Raw genomic sequence first — 20443 nt, 5'->3', positions numbered from 1 at the left:
ACTGATAAACCTACTTCGATTCATTGCACGTTCTGATTTATAATAAAATGTGTTGCTTGACTGAATTGATTTTCAACTTAAGTAAGTCTACAGATCAACCTAGTACAGGCCACGTGTTGACTCAGTGGACTTCATAGATTAGGGGCTAGAGTCGTGAGCTGCTCTTTGAGCTACTCTGTGTTGTTCAATATGAATTTAAAAATATGAAGAATAGTGCTTTATCCAGCGCTAGCTCTAGAGTGATACTTTTCGTTCCTCTGACGCCACTTGCACCAGAATCTCCGAAGTTGACAAATTATTGCCTCTGCGAATGTCTCGCGAAGGTGGCAGTCTGCACGCAAGTAGGCACAAGGCGTCATCTTGGGTTCGAGAAATCAAAGTAGTATTGAATATCAGTTCCTGACAGCTATTGTCCCTACAAACCTCTCTGAATACAAGATAAACTTAAGTTTGAGCTGGCATGTGGACTTTGAGAATGTCGTCTTCCTCTCGTTCACAGTTACTGATGGCTCTAAAGCGTGTGAAGAGTAAAATTTCTGCTTGATCAGCAAGTTTGCAACTGTTCAAAGAGAACTGAACATCGCTCTGAATTGTGGGTCGGTCCTAGAACTCGAAGCAGCGAAGTCGCCGCTTGAGACAGATCTGGATGTCTGAGAAAAAAAAAGTTCTTTTTGGATTGCTCAATTTTCTTGACGTATTTATTGTCACAGCATGAAATCTTTTTTCCGCATTAAACCTTAGAGAGCGTCTGTCTGTATTTTTTATTTGTCTGTCTTGAATGGGTTGTTGTCTCCTCAAAAACCCCGATGTGATGTTTATGTTCGATGTCTGGATAAACCTACTGTACCCATTTCTCTCCACGACGTGTCAACACCAAATCATAAACTAAGAAGACGAAGAGCATTTATTGAGTTCAAGTGGCTGCTTTGCAACTCAACGAGAAATTATTTATTTGCAGACATTCGAGTCAAATGTAGAGATTGTCAACTCTACTTTTTGGCGTTATCAGAAACTTTTCCAAGGAGACCCATCGTAAAAGTGGCCATCTAAGGGTATTCGTGCTATGTGAACAGTTGTAAGTAGGTCGGAGCTTTACGCAAAGCTTTCGAGTTCCATTGCCCTCAAATGCAGCAGACATCCGTATGAGCATTTTTTAAATCCACCCCATAGAAAAGTTGCTCTTGAAATTCTTTAGCTTGCCTTTCATCCCACTTCATGATACTGGGACCACATTTCCATTCACAAAAAATATCTACCATTTTTCTTGCTTAACTTGCTACAACTAATCTTGACTCTTATCAATCCCTGTTCCTGGAACATAGGAGATCACAAGTTTCAAGTATCCAACAGGAACGTTACGTGTCCCAACACGAGTGTTATGTGTCGAACTACGATGCAATTTGGAAGCACGATCTATATGTTGCAACAAAATATGCAACTAGTCAATTAAAAGCTCCTAATCTTGCGAACACTACTAACTTAGCTATCACACGGAAGCAAAAGTTGAAAACAATTTTTTTTATAGAAACAGTCAAGGGGCAGCTAGACTTTCTTCACATGGTTGCTGATTATACCCTGCGTTTTTCAGTGTCTCACACCCTTAAACACGATCACTATTTAGTATCAATTCTAGGATTTCATTACACTGCAATCCAGTTGAAAGCATCAGCTGCGTCCGACAACGCAGTGCCACCACTTAATTGCAGTAACAGCACGCCAAACTCAAGCTTAACTCTGTAGAAAAATACCAGAACATGCTGAGGTAACCAATTTGACCCTTCAACGGTTATCATTGTATCTGTAAGAAGGCACCAAATCAAGGCCATGTTAAGCCAAGCTGGTACTTGCGCCCTCGAAAATGAAACATCAAGCTGCTGGAATATAATACATCTGCTTTTTACAAAAACTCTACTTTTCTACAGAGGGATCAGTGATGCGGCCAGTGAATATAATCACATTGGTCACTTCTTCTTTGATGACGAAAAGAAAGGGGTGGTCGCAGATGAAGTCTATAGGGTCTTGGAACATGGAGATGCCTTTTAAAGTAATTGTGGCAGCCGTGGCTGCCGCAGCCTCTGTACCCTTCTCATTTACGTCTACAAAAGTTTTATGATACAGATTTGAAACGAAGAGTTTGTCAGCCAAGGAAGAATCCACCATCTCTGTAAGATCTGCCTCTTCACCAAACGGTAAAGATAAGCCAAGTGTCTGAAGAGCTTCAGGGACCTCAAAACTGAAAGAGATCTTGAACTTGGGCAGTGCGAACTGATTCATTGGCGCTTCTTGATTGACCTTGCTGAGGTCTTCTGCCAGAGTTTTGAAGTCAAGTGACTTCTCAAACTCAGTGATGCCGTTCTTCTCATGGGGCAGCAGGATGAACATTGAAAAGGAACGTCGGTCATGGCCACTGGAGTAAGGCAAGCGAAGAGCCTTAAAGGTGGAGAAATCTTTCACGTATTGCTTCTTGGTTGTGTGCATCATAGGCACTTTAATGCTCTTTCCATCCAGCAAAAAGAATTCGCCGTCTTTTGTGTCTTTCTCCTCAAATGGCTTCTTCCATGCTCCCTTGAAATAAAGGGCGTTTGCTAACACAATGTGCGTTCCTTGATCCACTGAACCTGGAGGAAGCAGATCCTCAATTTTTCCATGTGTCTCTTCTTTAGCCCATTCATTTACTTTACCCCGAGCTTCGTCAGCCTGCACTTAACCAATACAAATGACGGAATTGAGTCAAAAGAATCCAATTCACATACTGAGGAATGTTGCCATACAACAGCATTCAGATACTGTGAATTTAAGAAGATTCACATAATCTTTTGAATAAGTTCTAGGCTCAAAATATAACCTTCGGAAACTATAATACGTTAAGATTGTACTACGCCAGTATTACAATTAAAATCTGTGTCTAACGCCTCCTATCAACACTACTCATATCATAAGAAGCTCATCAAGACTCCACTTTCTGGAATGTAGGGACTTGACAAACAAGTAACTATTAAGCATGAGATCATTAAGAGATTGTTAAATTGCAACAAGAAATCTGAACTCCAGCTGCAAGTCTTCAACAAAGCACAGAAACAGGAAACTATAACACGGAAAAAGTCCTATTAAAACCATGAGAAAGGAGGCACAATTGTATAAGGTATAATCCATCTTCACAAAAAACTACAGCAAGACGTGTTGTTCCTGAAATGGAATTAATTAGGGTACCTTGGTACGAAAATCAACTGATGCAGCTTCAGATCCGTAGCTATCCTTGAGGACTTTTTGGAACTCTAGTTTCAGTTTCACGGATTGCTCCACCCAGATACGATTAGCAAGTGAGAGTTGCGGACCCCCAGCACCGCTCCCGTCAGCCAGCAAGGCAATCTTCACTTGCGACGAGAAATTGTGCATGGGTTCGCCTTCTGGGAGCTTGATGCACTTCGCAATTTGCTCCCGTGTCGGTCCTTTAGCCCCAGCCGATACCATCGCTAATGCTAGGCTAATGCAAACAGGTGACAGAACCGCATTCTCTGTTTCCTTACCTTTAACAACAGCCTTATACAAGTCTATTGTAAACTCTGTTTGCCCGTGCACCATAGCTTCCACGTCTAACCCCATTTTCTCAAACCTCGCGAACAATCAACTGAACTTGCAAATTGAACAAATTAGAATCATTCAAAACACCTTCCTTACCATGAAAGCATCAATCTCAAAGCCACCAATTAATCCTCAAAAGTTACAATCTAGACCAGATCGAAATGTTCCAGAAATTGATACCAATTCCTACCATGGTAACCATCTCTGTAAAATCACAAGGGATGCGAAACTACACAAAGTAATGGCGATCGGTCCTCTACACCTGAAAACCACCGACCACGCTCAACTTCACCCAAATCAATACAATGACAACCATTACCTAAATGATGCGACTCAAGCCACCACCTAGCGCACGAATAGGCTCAATCGAAAATCCTGTGATCCCCACAACACAATCAACTTTGCACTAATCTTCAAGTATTACCCTGCAACTGAAACCTCGAACAGGGTATATCACATCGATACAGAAGAACAACAGCTTTTTCAGAGTGTTCCATTGAGCAGATAGGGCTGAGTCAAATACATTGCGATGTGCCACGCACTTCCCATGTGGCATGCACTTGTTGGACATATGTCGGCAAATATCCCCCACAATGAGGCGTATCTTCCACAGACCCCCATTCTCGCGGATTCATGAAACTCTTTTTCTTCATCGTTTTTGGTTAACTCTTGTTAAACTCTTGTGTACTTCAATGGATGCTGGTTCTGTTTCAATCACAGTTTCGATTCACGAAGTTTTCGACTTCGTTTTCTGATTTGTGTTTGTTTTTGGGACCTCGGTACAGTCGTGGGTGTCTAACATCATCCCATGCACTGAGTCTACTTGGTTTCTACTTTCTTTCTAGTCATTTCAGTGAATATAGATACTGTAGGTGACATTTTCTTGGCCATTTAGGAGTAACATTTTTACCTTAACTGTTCAACAGATTAGAGTTGAGTTTAATAGTTTGATGTGAGTTGGAAGCTTTGCTCCCACAGCTCCCGTTCTATTTTATTCAGGAATTCGTGTGACCTAAACTGGTCATGAAGTTAAGTATGTATCATTGATTCAGTGTCCATATGTTGGATGCATCACTTTCAGATACTCAACTTGAATTTGGGGTTGTTCTTCCACTGATGCTTGTGAGTTGGGAATGGTGAAGATTCATTAGTGGTTCATCTTCTACATGTGTCATCAAAAGATATGACAAGTGGTTGATAATTTGTTTATATTGCACTGATATTCTTTGCTTTTATTTTGCAGGATGTCACTGTGGAAAGTTTATTGGTACAACATCCAGATTCTAATGCAAGTGGAGAGGGAATTAGTTGACCAAGATTTTTTTTTTCGTTTACAGAGCGGTTTGTTGGAGATATTATTGACTCACCAAGACCACCAGGTTGATTCATGTTTTGTCCTATATTTTATTTTAATAAGGGGGTTTTTATATGTAAATACCTACTTTGACGAATCATGGTTTAAAATCCCTATCAAGGTTTTTTGTTAGGTGACAAAGGTGTTCTTTTGGAAGCCTTTTAAATATTGTATAAAGTAAGAGGTCAAAAAATGAACCAAATGATTTTTTTAAATTGCAAATCTAAAATGTCAATTCATAACAATTCTAATAATTGTGAAAAGTACAAATTAATCAAATTCTCATTTTTAAATATTTTTTAGCATTTTTAATACATGAAATAGGACCAAATCTTCTAAGGTCAAAAACCTTACCAAATCCATAACAATAAAGATCTTGATACAACGTAAAACTAAAGACACCAAAATAAAACTAAAAGTAACTAAAACGAATAGAACCTGAAATATAGGATTAGGTAGAAGAGAATAGAACCAAACAAAATTAAATAGAACCAAATAGAACAGAATAAGAAAACCAAACTTTACTAAGAAAAAGAATCTGAAGCCATATCTAAATAAATGCCCAAATGGTCTTACTTAGTCCTATTTATACTTGTTTCAACTATCTTGGAACTTTCTAGAATGTCCCTAATAGTGGATCCCACCATGATAACCGTCCTAAGCTTTTTTAGAATGCTCCATGGTCAATCCCACATGAATTATCATCCTAACCTCAATTCTAGAAATTTTCCAAAAACAATTTCACCTATACATCTCTATGTGCAAATAATACAAATATCCTATCCATGCCCTGTTACAATATAGCTCTTTAAACTTTCTAAAAAATCATCTCTTCATATAGATCCAATAATAATAATAATAATAAAAAACAACAACATTATTTATGTCATGTAAAAATATTACATTCCATTCTACATTAAAATCATTAATTGCAATGTTGAGGTTGTTAGATTAATGCATTTAAATAAAAAGACAATGAAATAAAGATTCTTAATTTCAACCACAAAATAAATTTAAAAATAGTAGCCATTCATCTTATTTCTTAAATATAAAGACCTCATGAGATTTAACTTCATATAATATATTAAGAATATTGGCAAGCTATTATTTGAAAGAATAATTTTAACTTCAATTAACTTAATGCCTATTTTACTATTATTAAATATAAGACTACTTTGAAATCTTTTATTTTATTAAAAAAATACTAAAATTTTGAAAAACTTAATATTTTATTATATTATAGAATTTTTTGTTATTGAATTTAAGTCTAATATATATATATATATATATATATATATATATATATATGGTTTTACTTATAGCTTTAATAAATACATTGTACTCTAATTTATAGAAATATTGTATTGATATACCTTACTATTTTTAAATTCATAAAATTATTTATAAAAAAAAATAGTCTAATTTAGATTATTAGTACTTTAATTCAAATATTTAATACAATTTATACCAATATATTTATATTTTATTTGGCATTTTAATTTTAAAAATTAAAATATAAAAACATATGTATTTTAGAATATGTCATGTTATATCTAAGTAAAAATATTATAAAAGATATATAAGTTAGATAGTTAACAAGACTAGATATATTAAAATTGCTACTAATCTAAATTAAACGTAGAACAAAAGTGATAAAAAGATTGATAGGACTTTCAATCAATAAATCAAACAAGATTTTATCTTAAAAAATTTAGTATACTAAAAAAATAAGTTATAAATTAAGAAACAACTATAAAGATATGGCTTGCATTTTAGTTTCTTTCTATAATTTAATTATTTTTGTAAGAAATTACTATTAATTAAAATAAATCAAATACCTTGAAAGTGTCAAGCACATGAATCTCAAAGAAAGAAAATCCTCAATACACTCTTGTATCCCTAAAAAAAATTAGAAAGTCACTAAAAGATGATAGAATGGCTGTTGCCAAAAACAAGACTAAGAACTAAAAAGGTGTTGACAAGAGTGAAGAAGGCTTCACTCTTGCCTCTATATATTCTCTTAACTAGGAGCTACATAGTTATGTCCTATAAAACCTCCAAAATGTGTTGACTTTGTAAGACACATATTTTAATTTGCAATGCAAGTTTTCTATATGTATGCTACATAATTATCTTGTTTTGTAAGCTACCAACATGTGGTTAATTTGTTGACTAAGTTTTTAACCTACCAATCAACTACAAACACATGTAAAGTCAAAGCAATATCTATAAAGCTTCAAGGAAGCTTTTTTAGAAGGCATTATAAAATTAATCTATTTATATCTATTTTTATCTATTTCTATCTAATCATATAGATATTTATTATAAAATCCATGTATATCCATGACATTACTCCTTTTTTTAGAGACAAGTTCTATGAGAAGCGGTCTTCATATATTGAGGAGATCTAAGATACAGCATATTATATTTGCCACATACTTTGATCTTTGTTCTCTTCAAAGATAATTGATAGGTCCTCTCAACCATCAATAGTATCCTATATCAGGGCAAGAAGACCATCTTGTTATTTGGTCATTATTGAGGCCTTTATAACTTCCTTCAAATAAAACATTTGAGACACCGTCAAGAATTCTTCCTACCTCTAATAAAATTACCAAACATTGGAAGGTTCTTTCCAAGATTGTGATACCAAATACGTTGTATCTTGCCATCTATTCAAGGAAAGACATGTCATTCTTCAGGATCTTCATCTTGATTTTTTCATCTTGAAGGTTATAACAATTATAATGTCTTATTTGATAAGTCCGCAAATGAAAGTTCTTAAGTTGAATCTGTTGGTTGTTGGTTCTCCATCTTCTTAATATCTCAAATACAAAGAAGCTAAAAAGAAAGATAGAAAGATAGAGTGTTATTTTCCTTTTATCTTATTTTTTTTATAATAAAGATTTGTTACTTTTCATCTTGGTTTTGATGGATGTTGTTAATGAAAAACTTCAACTCTCTTTGCTGCATTTGCAAGATTCTTTGCTAGCTACTATGTGCGTTCACTAATATCATATCTATTCCAATGAATAAGATATTTTAACCTATTTTGGCACTGTCTTAAATCTAAGACTTTTTCCACCTTGAACTCTTGATTATTATCCACTTTTATATGAGGAGATGGCATTGATTTTTTTCTTGAGATATTCATTGTCTTATATGGCTCAAAAAGAGATATGTGAAATATGGGATGGATCTTCATAGACTTTGGTAGATATAATTGATAAGCAACAAGATTAATTTGTTCATTAATAAAAAAAAGGTTCAAGCCTACAATAGTCCAACTTGTCACAAAGATGAGTAGTCTTGATATTGTGATGAAGTAATCATACTTTATGACTTACATTCAATTGTCATTATTCCTTGTGATATGCATCTACATTAACTTTTTTATTGTTCTCAAGCTCCTTTTAACTATGCCTTTATTGTTGTATGTAGCTTTGATAAACGATTTATCACATCTTTTGCCTCAAGATTATTAACTTTTAAAAAGTCAAAAGTATCAAGTCGTTAATGATAACCATAGTTGGCAAAAAAATGTGTTTGTTGAGTAGAAGAATGTATCAAATTATTGTATGCAAACTCTATCAATGATTAAAAAAATTGTCCAATTATCTTGATAATAGTTGATAGTATATCTCAAGTATTGCTCCAAAATTTGATTCCCCCATTTTCTTTGTCCATCAATTTGAGGATGAAAAGCCAAAGATAGCTTTTTATTTACCTTTAAAATCTTAAAAAGGATTCTCCAAAATTTTGATATAAATTGAGTTCCTCTATCTAATATAATATCTTTATGCAATCCGTGATAGCAATAAATGTTGTTAAAAAAAAACTTATTCATTTCTTTACATGTGATAGATTTTATATATAGTATAAAATATATTATTTTTATAAAAAAATCTAATACCACAAATATATAATCATATGAACCTCAGATTCAAAGATCTTTGATAAAATCCATAGAAACAGAAGACCTTGGTTGTTTTGGAATAAATAATTGCTAAAGAAGTCCATAAGGTCAATGGTGAAGAGTTTTGAATCTTGAACAAATGTTGCATGATTGTATAAATTCTTTGACTACCTTCTATTTTTGAGGCCACCAAAAATCTTTAGATATTAGCTCCAAAGTCTTGTTGTATCCAAAATATCGAGCTGTTGAGAAGTCATGATAAGTTTAAAGAACATATAATTGTGCCCTACCTTTTGGAATGTATAATTACCCCTCAAAACAGAGTAGGTTTTTTTTTAATTCAAACTTAGAAATATGATGAGACTTAGAAGAATTATTCTTGATATTATGGACAAAAAGATTACAGGACATAATTCATTGAATTTGCTTAATAAATATTGACTCAATAATCAATGTTGATTTATTGCTCAAAGGTGAAAATACTCTGGCTTCAAGAGAATTGTTCTTTATTGATCAAAAGACTCATCTTCTTTTTTTGGTGTAAGAAAAGACATTTGACAAACCTTATTATTTTTTAGATCAATAAGTAATCTTATTGATCTAAAAAATAGCATACTCTAATGAGCTTGGCAACAATTTAAAACATATATTGACATGAAATATTCAAGGTTCTTTTGATCTATATACACCATGATTCGACTCAAGGCATCTTCTAAATAATGACGCTATTTTTAAAATGAATTTATAATTCCAAGAAGTTTTTTTATTGTTGATCTTATAATTAATCTTTTCTACTAAAATTATTTTGGAATGAAAAGTTATTAGATGGAGTATGTCATCTACTCCCATTTGTAATAATATTGCATCTAAAGCAAAGTCTCATGCTGTCAAGGACAAGAACTCGATGAAAAAATAATTCAGACAAGTGAGCCTTTACTCAAAGAGAGGTAACAAAATATATATAAACAAGTATATATATTGAAAGAGGAACTGGAATGGCTATTGCCAAAAGATAAGAAAACTAGAGACCCTTGAAATTAGACTAGAAACAAAGAAAGAGTTGACAAGAGTGAAGAAGCCTTCATTCTTGTCTCTATATATACTATCTAACTAGGGGCTACATGGCAACGTTCTATATGTGTTGACTTTGTAGGACACATGCCTTGACTTACAAGGCAAGTTTTTCTATGTGTGGGCCACATAGTTAGCTTGATCTTCAAGCTAACAACATGTGTGGCACATGGCCAACTTGTTGACCACGTTTCTAATCCAAAAAGTCAATTAAAGACACCTATGAAGTAAAAGCAGCATCTAGGAAGTTTTTAGGAAGCTTTCATATTAAATATAATAGAATTAACTTAGTTTTACCTACTTTTACTTATTTCTACCTATTTCTATATGTAATTATTAGCTTATATGATTATGGCCGTGACATTACCCCCCCTTCTAAGGACGAGTTCCACAAGGAGCGGTCATCATATGTTGAGAAAATCTATGATGCGACGAATTATATTTGCAACATACTCTGATCTCTGTTCTCTTCGAAGATGATTGATAGGGCCTCTCAACCATCGGTAGTTTCCCATACCAGGGCGGGAAGACCACCCAGTTATTTGATCATTGTTGAGGCCTTCGTAACTTCCTTCGAATAGAATATTTGGAACACCATCAGGAGTTGTTCCTACCTCTAGCAAAATCACCAAACATCGGGAGTCCCTTCCCAAATCGTGATACCAAACACGTTGTATCTCACCATCTATTCAAGGAAGAATATGTCGTTCATGAAGATCTTCATCTCGATTGCGTCGTCTTGAAGGTTGTGACAATCGTAATGTCTCATCCGGCAGGTCAGCAAATGAAGGCTTTTGAGTTAAATCCGCTGGTTGTTGGTTCTCCATCTCCTGAGCACCACTACTACAACGAAGCTACGAACAAGAATTGAAAGTAGAATGTTATCTTGCCTAGATATTGTTTCTTTTATAAAGAAGGTTTTCATCTTGATTTTGATGGATGTCGTCAATGAAAAGCCTCCACCGCCTTTGCTACATTTGCAAGATTCTTTATTGGCTCCCATGTGCGTTCACTAATACCATATCCGTGCCAATGGACAAGATATTCTAATTTATTTCGGCGTCGCCTTGAATCTAAGACTTCTTCTACTTCAAACTCTTCATTATTGTCTACTTCTATAGGAAGAGGTGGATCTTGTCATCTTCTTGGTATGTCCACTGTCTTGTATGGTTCAAGAAGAGACACATGGAATATTGGATGGATTTTCATTGATTCCAGTAGATATAAACGATATGCAACTGGATTGATTTGTGTAGAAATAGAAAATAGTCCCAGCCTTTGATAGTCCAACTTGTCACAAAGACGAGTGGTCTTGATATTACGACGAAGTAGCCATACTTTATCACCCAAGATAAATGATGGTTGTTCCTTTCAATAGACATCCGTATTGGCCTTTTATTGTTCTTGAGCCTCTTTTAACTGCGCCTTCATCGTTGCATGTAGCTCTGATAAATGAATTGCCAAATCTTTCGCAGTAGGATTATTAACTTTTGAAAAATCAAAAGTATCAAGTCATAGATGATAACCATAATTAGCAAAGAAAGGTGTTTGTTTTGTAGAAGAGTGTACCGTATTATTGTAAGCAAACTCTGCCAATGGCAAAAGAGTTGTCCAATCATCTTGTTGGTAATTAATGGTACATCTTAAATATTGCTCCAAAACTTGATTAACACGCTCCGTTTGTCCATCAGTTTGAGGATGGAATGCTGAAGATAGTTTTATATCCACTTTAAGAATCTTGAAAAGAGTCCGCCAAAATCTTGATACAAATTGAGTTCCCCTATCTGATATAATATCCTTGGATAATCCATGATAGTGATAGATATTTTCAAGAAAGAGCTTAGCTGTTTCTTCACCTGTGATAGATTTTGTACATGGTACAAAATGTGCCATTTTGGTAAAATGATCTACTATCACGAATATAGAGTCATAAGAACCTGGGATTGGAAGATCCGTGATGAAGTCCATAGAAACAAAAGACCATGGTTGTTCTGGAATGGGTAATGGTTGAAGAAGTCCAAAAGGTCGATGACGAGGAGTTTTCGATCTTGAGCAAACATCACATGATTGTACAAAATCTTTAACTACCTTCCACATTTGAGGCCACCAAAAATCCCTAGATATCAGCTCCAAAGTCTTATTATATCCGAAATATCTTGCTGCTGAGAAGTCGTGACGAGCTTGAAGAACACATAAACGTGCTTCTCCTTCTGGAACATATAGGCGTCCTTCAAAATAGATTAGGTTGTTCTTGAATTCAAATTTAGATGGATCATGAGATTTAGAAGAATTGTTCTTGATATCATGAACAAGAGGGTCTAAAGACATATTTAACTGGACTTGCTTAAGTAAAGTTAAATCAACAGTCAATGTTGATTTTATTGCTCGAAGATAAAATTATTTCGGCTTCAAGAAAACCATTCTTTGTTGCTCAAAAGCTGCATCTCCTTCTTTTGGTGCAAGATAAGAACGTCTAGATAAGGCATCAGATAAACCTTATTGTTTTTCTAGCCGATAAATGATGATGAATTCGAATCTTGATAAAGACATGTTCCAACGAGCTTGGCGATGATTTAATACGTGTGCTGACATAAAATATTTGAGGTTCTTGTGATCCGTATACACGGTGACTGGACTAGAAGCGCCTTCTAGATAATGATGCCATTCTTGAAAAGAATCCACAATTGCAAGAAGTTCTTTGTCGTAGATCTGATAATTGATTTCTGCTGCTGAGAATTTTTTTGAATGAAAGGCTACTGGATGAAGTTTGTCATCTGTTCCCATTTGTGATAAAACTGCACCCAGAGCAAAATCCGATGCATATATTTCCATAAAGAATGCTTTGGAAAAATCAACACGATACAAGATTGATGCAGAAACAAACGTTGTCTTCAAAGATTCAAAAGCAACTTCCGCTTCTTGATTCTATTGGAGTTTGTCTTTACAAGTCAAACGTGTAAGTGGAGCTGCAACTCGAGAGAAGTCTTTGATGAAGATCCGATAGTAGTTAGCAAATCCCAAAAAACATTGGACATCTCTTACCGTTTTTGGGATCTTTCAGTCTATAATAGTTTGAACTTTCTTAGGATCCATCATAAGTCCATCATTTGAAATGATGTAACCTAAGAAATTGACTTGAGTAGTATAGAATATACACTTTTCTATCTTGGCATAGAATCCTGCATCTCTTAATTTTTGTAACACACGATGAATATGAAGTTCATATTCTTTTGGATTCTTAGAATAGATCAAGATGTCGTCCAGATAACATACCACAAAATCGTCCAAAAACTCTCAAAAAACATCATTCATTAGATGTTGAAAAGCTGTTGGTGCATTTGTAAGTCCAAAAGGTATGACGTTGTATTCAAAATGTCCATACTTAGTTCGAAACGCAGTCTTCCATTCATCTCCTTCTTTAATGCGGACTAGATTGTATGCTATCCGAAGATCTATTTTTGTATAGATCTTAGCTTCATTCAGCTGGTCAAGAAGTCCGGATATTAAAGGTAGTGGATACCTGATTTTGATGGTAATCTTGTTGAGTCCTCAATAATCAACATACATTTGCAATGATCCATCTTTTTTCTTCACAAATAGAATTGGAACTCGTGCCGGAGATTTAGAATGGCGTATGAAATTCTTGGCTAGATTTTCTTCAATATACTCCTTGAGTTCAGCCAACTCATTTTGTGATAAACTATAGATTGGTCCGAATGGCAGTTGTGCTCCTTCTTGAAGGTCAATTGAGCAATCATAGGGACGATGTTTCGGGAGTGTATCTGCATTCTTTTTTTCAAATACATCTTGAAATTCTTGATATTGACTTGGAATGCCACTTGAAGTCTTTTCACCAGTAGAAATGGGTGTAGCATAAATAATATATGGTGATTCTTTTATAGCAGCATGCAAGAAAGCTTTTGCACCTATAAATATGGGTTTAATTGAAGTGGACTTATGACTCTCTACTTGCTTAACTACACTGTTAGTTATACTTTTAGAGAAAGTAAGAGTTTGAGAAATCCAATCTATTTGAGGGTTGTATTTTTCTAACCACGATAAACCTAAAATGATTGGATTAGAGGGAGATCTAATGATATTAAATACTACAAAACTATTATGACCATTGATTATTACTTCTATAGGAAGGATTTCGTGAGTAATATCTCCAAAAGACAATGGACGACCATCTATGACTTCTACATGAACAGGTTTAGTTTTCTTTACTAAACATATGCTTTGTCTTTTAGTAAATTCTTCATCTAAAAAACATGCTGAGGCTCCTGAATCTAACAAGGCAGAGACTTTGTAATGTTTAGGTCCTAAAATAATATTTAATGTAAAACAAGGAGAGGGCTCTGAGGAGAGAATAGGACCTTTACTAGAAGTTGTGCAAGGTTCCAACCGCACGGTCCCTATTGTAGCTGGACAAACTCGTTTTCCGACATATTATCTTCTTTTATAGCCATACTCCTCATTTTGTGATTGCGTCATTTCTTTGGACAATGTTGTGCAGTGTGCTTTGGTTCTCCATAATATAAATATAATCCTTCTTGATGACGACGAGTCTTTTCTTGCTCAGTAAGAAGTTTGAAATGTACTGCATCAATTTGTATATCTTCTACTTCCGAATGTATGTGTTGAAGAGATGTTGGTGTTGTCATTGAATTATAGTAACGTTGAGGTCTACTTGTACGGTTCTTAGATCGGAATTCAAAAAAGCGATTGTCGCACTTCACAGCAAAATCAATTGCTTGACTCAATGTTTGAGGATCAGGTAAGTTGAGCATTAATTTTTTTACCTCATATTGTAATCCATAGAGAAATTGGCTAATAAGTGCAGCATCATCCCACTTGATATCAGTTGCAAGTTGTCGAAATTGTGAAGCATATAACCTTAGTGTCAAGAACAAAGACTCGATGAGAGAAAATATACACAAAAAGGCTATCTCGATATAATAAGTCAAAATATAAACAAGTATGTATATTAAAAGGAAACTGGAATGGCTATTGCCACAAGACAAGAAACTAAAGACTCTTGAACCTAGACTAGAAGCAAGAAAGAAGTTGACAAGAGTGAAGAAGCCTTCACTCTTGTCTCTATATATACTATCTAACTAGGGGCTACGTGGCGACGTTCTATAGGACCTCCAATATGTGTTGACTTTGTAGGACACATGCCTTGACTTACAAGGCAAGTTTTTCTACGTGTGGGCCACATAGTTAGCTTGATCTTCAAGCTAACAACATGTGTGGCACATGGCCAACTTGTTGACCACGTATCTAATCCAAAAAGTGAATTAAAGACACCTATGAAGTCAAAGAAGCGTCTAGGAAGTTTCTAGGAAGCTTCTATATTAAATATTATAGAATTAACTTACTTTTATCTACTTTTACTTACTTCTACCTATTTTTATATGTAATTATTAGCTTACATGATTATGGCCATGACATTACCCCCCGTTCTAGAGATGAGTTCCACGAGTAGCGGTCATCATATGTTGAAGAAATCTATGATGCGACGAATTGTATTCGCCACATACTTTGATCTCTATTTTCTTCGAAGATGATTGATAGGGCCTCTCAACCATCGGTAGTTTCCCATACCAGGGCGGGAAGACCACCCAGTTATTTGATCATTGTTGAGGCCTTCGTAACTTCCTTCGAATAGAATATTTGGAACACCATCAGGAGTTGTTCCTACCTCTAGCAAAATCACCAAACATCGGGAGTCCCTTCCCAAATCGTGATACTAAACGCGTTGTATCTCACCATCTAATCGAGGAAGAATATGTCGTTCTTGAAGATCTTCATCTCGATTGCGTCGTCTTGAAGGTTAAGACAATCGTAATGTCTCGTCTAGCAAGTCAGCAAACGAAGGTTCTTGAGTTGAATCCACTCGTTGTTGGCTCTCCATCTAATTAGCGTCACAAATGCAAAGAAGTTACAAACAAGGATAGAAAATCGAATGTTATCTTGCCTCAATCTTGTCTCTTTTATAAGAAAGATTTTCATCTTGGTTTTGATGGATGTCGTTGATGAAAAACTTTGACTTTAGCTGATGTATTTGCTAGATTCTTCGATGGCTCCCATATGCATTCTCTAATATCATATCCGCGCCAATGAACAAGATATTCCAGCTTATTTTGGCGCCGCCTTGAGTCTAATATCTCTTCCACCTCAAATTCTTCATTATTATCTACTTCTATAGGAGGCGGTGGCATTTGTCTTCTTCCTTGTATATCCACTGTCTTATATGGTTCAAGAAGAGACACATGAAATACAGGATGGATCTGTTAGGGACATAGTCCTTAGACCTTACTAGAGACAAGTTTCTAGAACCTTCTAGAAAGAAGTCTCTAGAAACTTCCAGAAGATTCCTTGAATATTCTCTTAGAATATTCTTCAAAGATTCCCTAAAGATTCTTTGAAGATTCCCTAAAGATTTCCTTAGAAGGCTCTAGAAGATTCTTAGAATATTTTAGTAGATTCTAGGAAGTTACTTGAGAAGCTTCCTAGCTCTTGGGTAGTTGCTCGAGAAGCTTCATAGTTCTTGGGAAGCTTCTTGATGCGCTTCCTTAGAACCATAGGCCGGTAGTATATATAGGAGTCGAGGCTGAAGAGTTCTTCAGTCTCGACAACACATCTCTTGGAGTTCTAGCTCACCTTTCTGGTGTTGTTCTTGTACTCATCTGTTTAATCTAGTTCTGTCATTTCTTCTTGAACTTCTTATTAGATTTCAAGTTTGTATTTTGTGTCCGTGACAGTTTGTCGAGACTACCTTTATCTTAATATCAGAGCTGAATCCTTCTTGTTTGAGAGCGGATTACCCCTCTTCTTGAAGGTATTCTAGCGCTTTAGGGGTTGCGGATTACCTTCCTCTAAACTGATATTTTCTCAATCACAATATCAGAGCTTAGTTCTTTGAGGCAGAGAGTGGACTACCCCTTTCCTTGGAGATACTTGAGCGTTCTAAGGGTTGCGGATTACCCTCTCTTGGACTGATATTAATTCCTTCTTTTTGTTTAGCATAGCTAGTAGAAAAGACTGTTAACATCGATTTCAGAGCTTTGCCTTCTTGTAAGAGTGCGGATTACCCCTCTTCTCGAAAGCATTGAGGCATTTTTAGAGGTTGCGGATTACCCTCCTCTAAAACTGAAATCGTTTAGTGTTTTTTTTTTCCTTTTCTCCGAGTAGGTTTTAGTGACAGGTAGTGCTACAATTTTCTCCAAGAGACTTAGCAATTTCTTCTTCTCTCAAAATTTTAATCCATCTATTCTCTAAATATGGAAGTAGACCAGGTCATAGACAGTGCATCTCCACAAGTAGACAATAGAGTGGCAACTCTTGCAGATCTTCAAGCTCTTATGAATAGTGTATGAAAGGAGATTGCATTTCTTTGCAATCCAAGTAAAGAACCTCAAATTGTTCTAGTGACCGAAGAAGCTAGACGCAAAATTTGTAGTCTACAACAAGAGATTATTCGACTGAGAGAAGCAAGACATGTGTCACATACGACCCCTATAGATACTTCAAGGATTAGTACGAAAGAACCAAAAGCGAGTATGCCAGACAAGTTTGACGGAACAAGAGCCAACTTTCGAGGTTTTGTGCAACAAGTACGGCTTTACCTACGCCTATACCCTTCTCGTTATCCGAATGGATTTACCCAGGTTGCTTTCATAAGTACTCTTCTATCAGGAAATGCTCGCTCTTGGTTTGCTCCACTATTGGAGAAGGATTCTCCAATATTGTACGACCTAGAGGCTTTCATAGAGAGACTTACTGCTGCGTTTGGAGATAGCGATCGAGAAAGAGTGGCTGAAAGAAAGATACAAAATCTTCGACAAGGATCACGTTCTACTGCAATCTATGCTGCAGAATTTCAACAGCTTACATGTGACCTTGATTGGAATGATAAGGCGTTCATGAAACGATTTCGATATGGACTGAGAGATGATGTCAAGAACTTATTGATCACCATGCCTAAGGCGGATACTTTAGAAGAACTTATATCTCAGGCAATTATTTGTGACAACCGCCTCTTTGAATTACGACAAGAAAGACGATCAGGCTGGAGAAATGATGGAGCATTTGCTACATTTTCAAAAGGTCCAGAGAATCACTCCACAGATCCTGAACCCATGCAAATTGATGCGGTACGTTTCAAACCCCTCACAGCTGAGGAAAGGAAGCGACGGTTTGAACAAAACTTGTATTTATATTGCGGAGAAGCGGGCCATAAAGCTGTAGATTGTCGGAAGAAACAGAAGCCTCAAACAACAAGACTCAAGAGTACAAGCATGTAGGAAAACAAGGACGCCCAGCCACAATAGGGACCGTGCGGCTGGACATCTCAACATCCAAAATTAATCAAGGTCCCTTTCTCTCAGCTCAACCTTCAGATTGTTTTATAGTACCTTTACATCTGGGTATTTAAGAACTACAAGTCGATGCTTTATTAGACTCGGGTGCATCCGACTTTGGTTATTCCAAAGCAGTATGAAGAATTCAAAGATGTCTTTGAAAAGAAGAATGCTGATATGCTGCCAGAGCATCGACCCTATGACTGTGCCATTGAACTGCAAGAAGGAGCACAACCACCTTTTGGACCAATCTACAATTTGTCGCAGACGGAGTTGACTGAGTTGCGAAAGTACATTGACGAGAATCTAGCCAAGAACTTCATCCATCATTCGAAGTCGCCAGCTGGGGCACCAATCTTATTTGTGAAGAAGAAAGATGGCTCACTACGGATGTGCGTAGACTATCGAGGTCTCAACAAGGTGACAAAAAAGAATCGCTACCCACTGCCTTTGATCTCTGGTCTTCTAGAACAACTTGGGCGTACAAGGATCTTTACAAAGATTGACCTAAGGGGAGCTTACAACCTTGTGCGAATCAAGGAAGGAGATGAATGGAAGACAGCTTTTCGAACAAGGTATGGCCATTTTGAATACAATGTCATGCCATTTGGTCTTACTAATGCTCCAGCGGTCTTTCAACACATGATGAATGACATCTTTCGAGAGCATCTAGACGATTTTGTTGTCATCTATCTAGATGATATTTTGATATTTTCTAAGAACGAGGAAGAACATGAGAAGCACGTTCGTCTCGTACTCAAAAAACTACGGGAGCGAGGACTCTATGCCAAATTGGAGAAGTGCTTATTTCACCAAACTGAGATGGAGTTTTTGGGATTCATCGCGACTATGGAAGGATTGAAGATGGATCCAAAGAAGGTGGAAGCAATCATGTCTTGGGAAGTTCCGAAGACGGTTAGGGACGTACAATGTTTTCTTGGATTTGCAAACTACTGTCGGATCTTCATCAAGAATTATTCTCAAGTTACTGCCCCCTCACTCGGTTAACGTGTAAGGACAAGCTCGAATGGGGACTTATCGCAGAAAAAGCATTCCAAGACTTGAAGATGGTATTTACTACAGCTCCAATCTTGGTACATCCGGACTTTACAAAGGCCTTTTATTTGGAGACAGATGCTTCGGATTTTGCTTTGGGAGCTGTACTTTCACAGATGGGCGTAGATGAGAAGCTCCATCCAGTTGCGTTCTATTCTCGAAAATTCTCTGCTGCTGAGATCAACTATGAGATCCACGATAAGGAACTCCGCGCTATAGTAGATTCTTTCATAGAGTGGCGCCACTTTCTCGAAGGAACTGCACATCCAGTGACCGTATATACGGATCACAAGAATTTGGAGTATTTTATGTCGGCTCGGGTTTTGAATCAGCGTCAAGCTCGGTGGAGTATGTCGCTATCCAGGTTCGACTTTGTTATTACTTATCGGCCTGGGAAGCAACAAGGATTGTCCGATGCATTATCAAGGAGATCATATCTCGCGCCAAAGGCTGGAGATGCAGCATTTGATCAACAGTGCACGACATTGTTGAAGCCAGAGAAATTTCGACTCAACGCAGCTATTGTACCAATTGATGCTGACTTCCTCGACCAGGTACGGGCCGCAACCATTGAAGATTCTCTAGCCCTTGATATCAAGCAACATGCTAGTGATGATTAATTCAAGATGGAAGGAGATCTAGTATATTTCGAAGAGCGGTTGTATATCCCAAAAGGGCCAACACGACTCCGAGTTCTTCAATCTCGTCATGACTTTCCAGCTGTGGGACATTTTGGATTCAATAAGACCTTGGAACTTATTTCCCGCGATTTCTGGTGGCCTCAAATGTGGAAGGATGTAAAAGATTTTGTTGTATCTTGTGACATTTGTTCAAGATCCAAAAACCCTCGACATCGGCCTTATGGACTTCTATAGCCATTGCCTATTCCGCGCCGACCATGGTCTTTGGTTTCCATGGACTTTATTACGGATCTACCACCATCGGATTCATTTGACAGCATTTTTGTTGTCGTAGATCGGCTTACAAAGATGGCACATTTTGTCCCTTGCAAGAAGACATCGTCAAGAGAAGACACAGCAAGACTCTTTCTTGATAATGTGTATCGATATCATGGTCTACCAGATGATATCGTATTGA

General features: G+C 36.4%; 1 protein-coding gene across 1 annotated transcript; it reads right to left on the bottom strand.

The window, feature by feature from the left end:
• Nucleotides 1-1503: 1503 nt before the first annotated feature.
• Nucleotides 1504-3997, bottom strand: LOC112289357 (serpin-ZXA). The gene is made up of 3 exons (XM_024534518.3): nucleotides 3902-3997; nucleotides 3211-3628; nucleotides 1504-2697 (listed from the first exon to the last, which is right to left on the bottom strand). The coding sequence occupies exons 2-3, from the start codon at nucleotides 3601-3603 to the stop codon at nucleotides 1909-1911; spliced, it is 1182 nt and encodes a 393-aa protein (XP_024390286.1). The 5' UTR covers nucleotides 3604-3628; nucleotides 3902-3997; the 3' UTR covers nucleotides 1504-1908.
• Nucleotides 3998-20443: the final 16446 nt, after the last annotated feature.

This window comes from Physcomitrium patens, chromosome 1, assembly GCF_059467195.1.
Source record: "Physcomitrium patens ecotype Gransden chromosome 1, ASM5946719v1, whole genome shotgun sequence".
Lineage (NCBI taxonomy): Eukaryota > Viridiplantae > Streptophyta > Bryopsida > Funariales > Funariaceae > Physcomitrium > Physcomitrium patens.
This window is presented reverse-complemented; position numbering and strand designations above follow the sequence as displayed.

What these genes read in the sequence shown, in the direction of transcription:
- LOC112289357 (XM_024534518.3), bottom strand. Translation starts at nt 3,603, where the DNA reads ATGGGGTTAGACGTGGAAGCTATGGTGCACGGGCAAACAGAGTTTACA. An exon ending in CAGTTGATTTTCGTACCAAG is followed by an intron (nt 2,698 to 3,210) that starts GTACCCTAATTA and finishes GGTTAAGTGCAG; the next exon opens with GCTGACGAAGCTCGGGGTAA.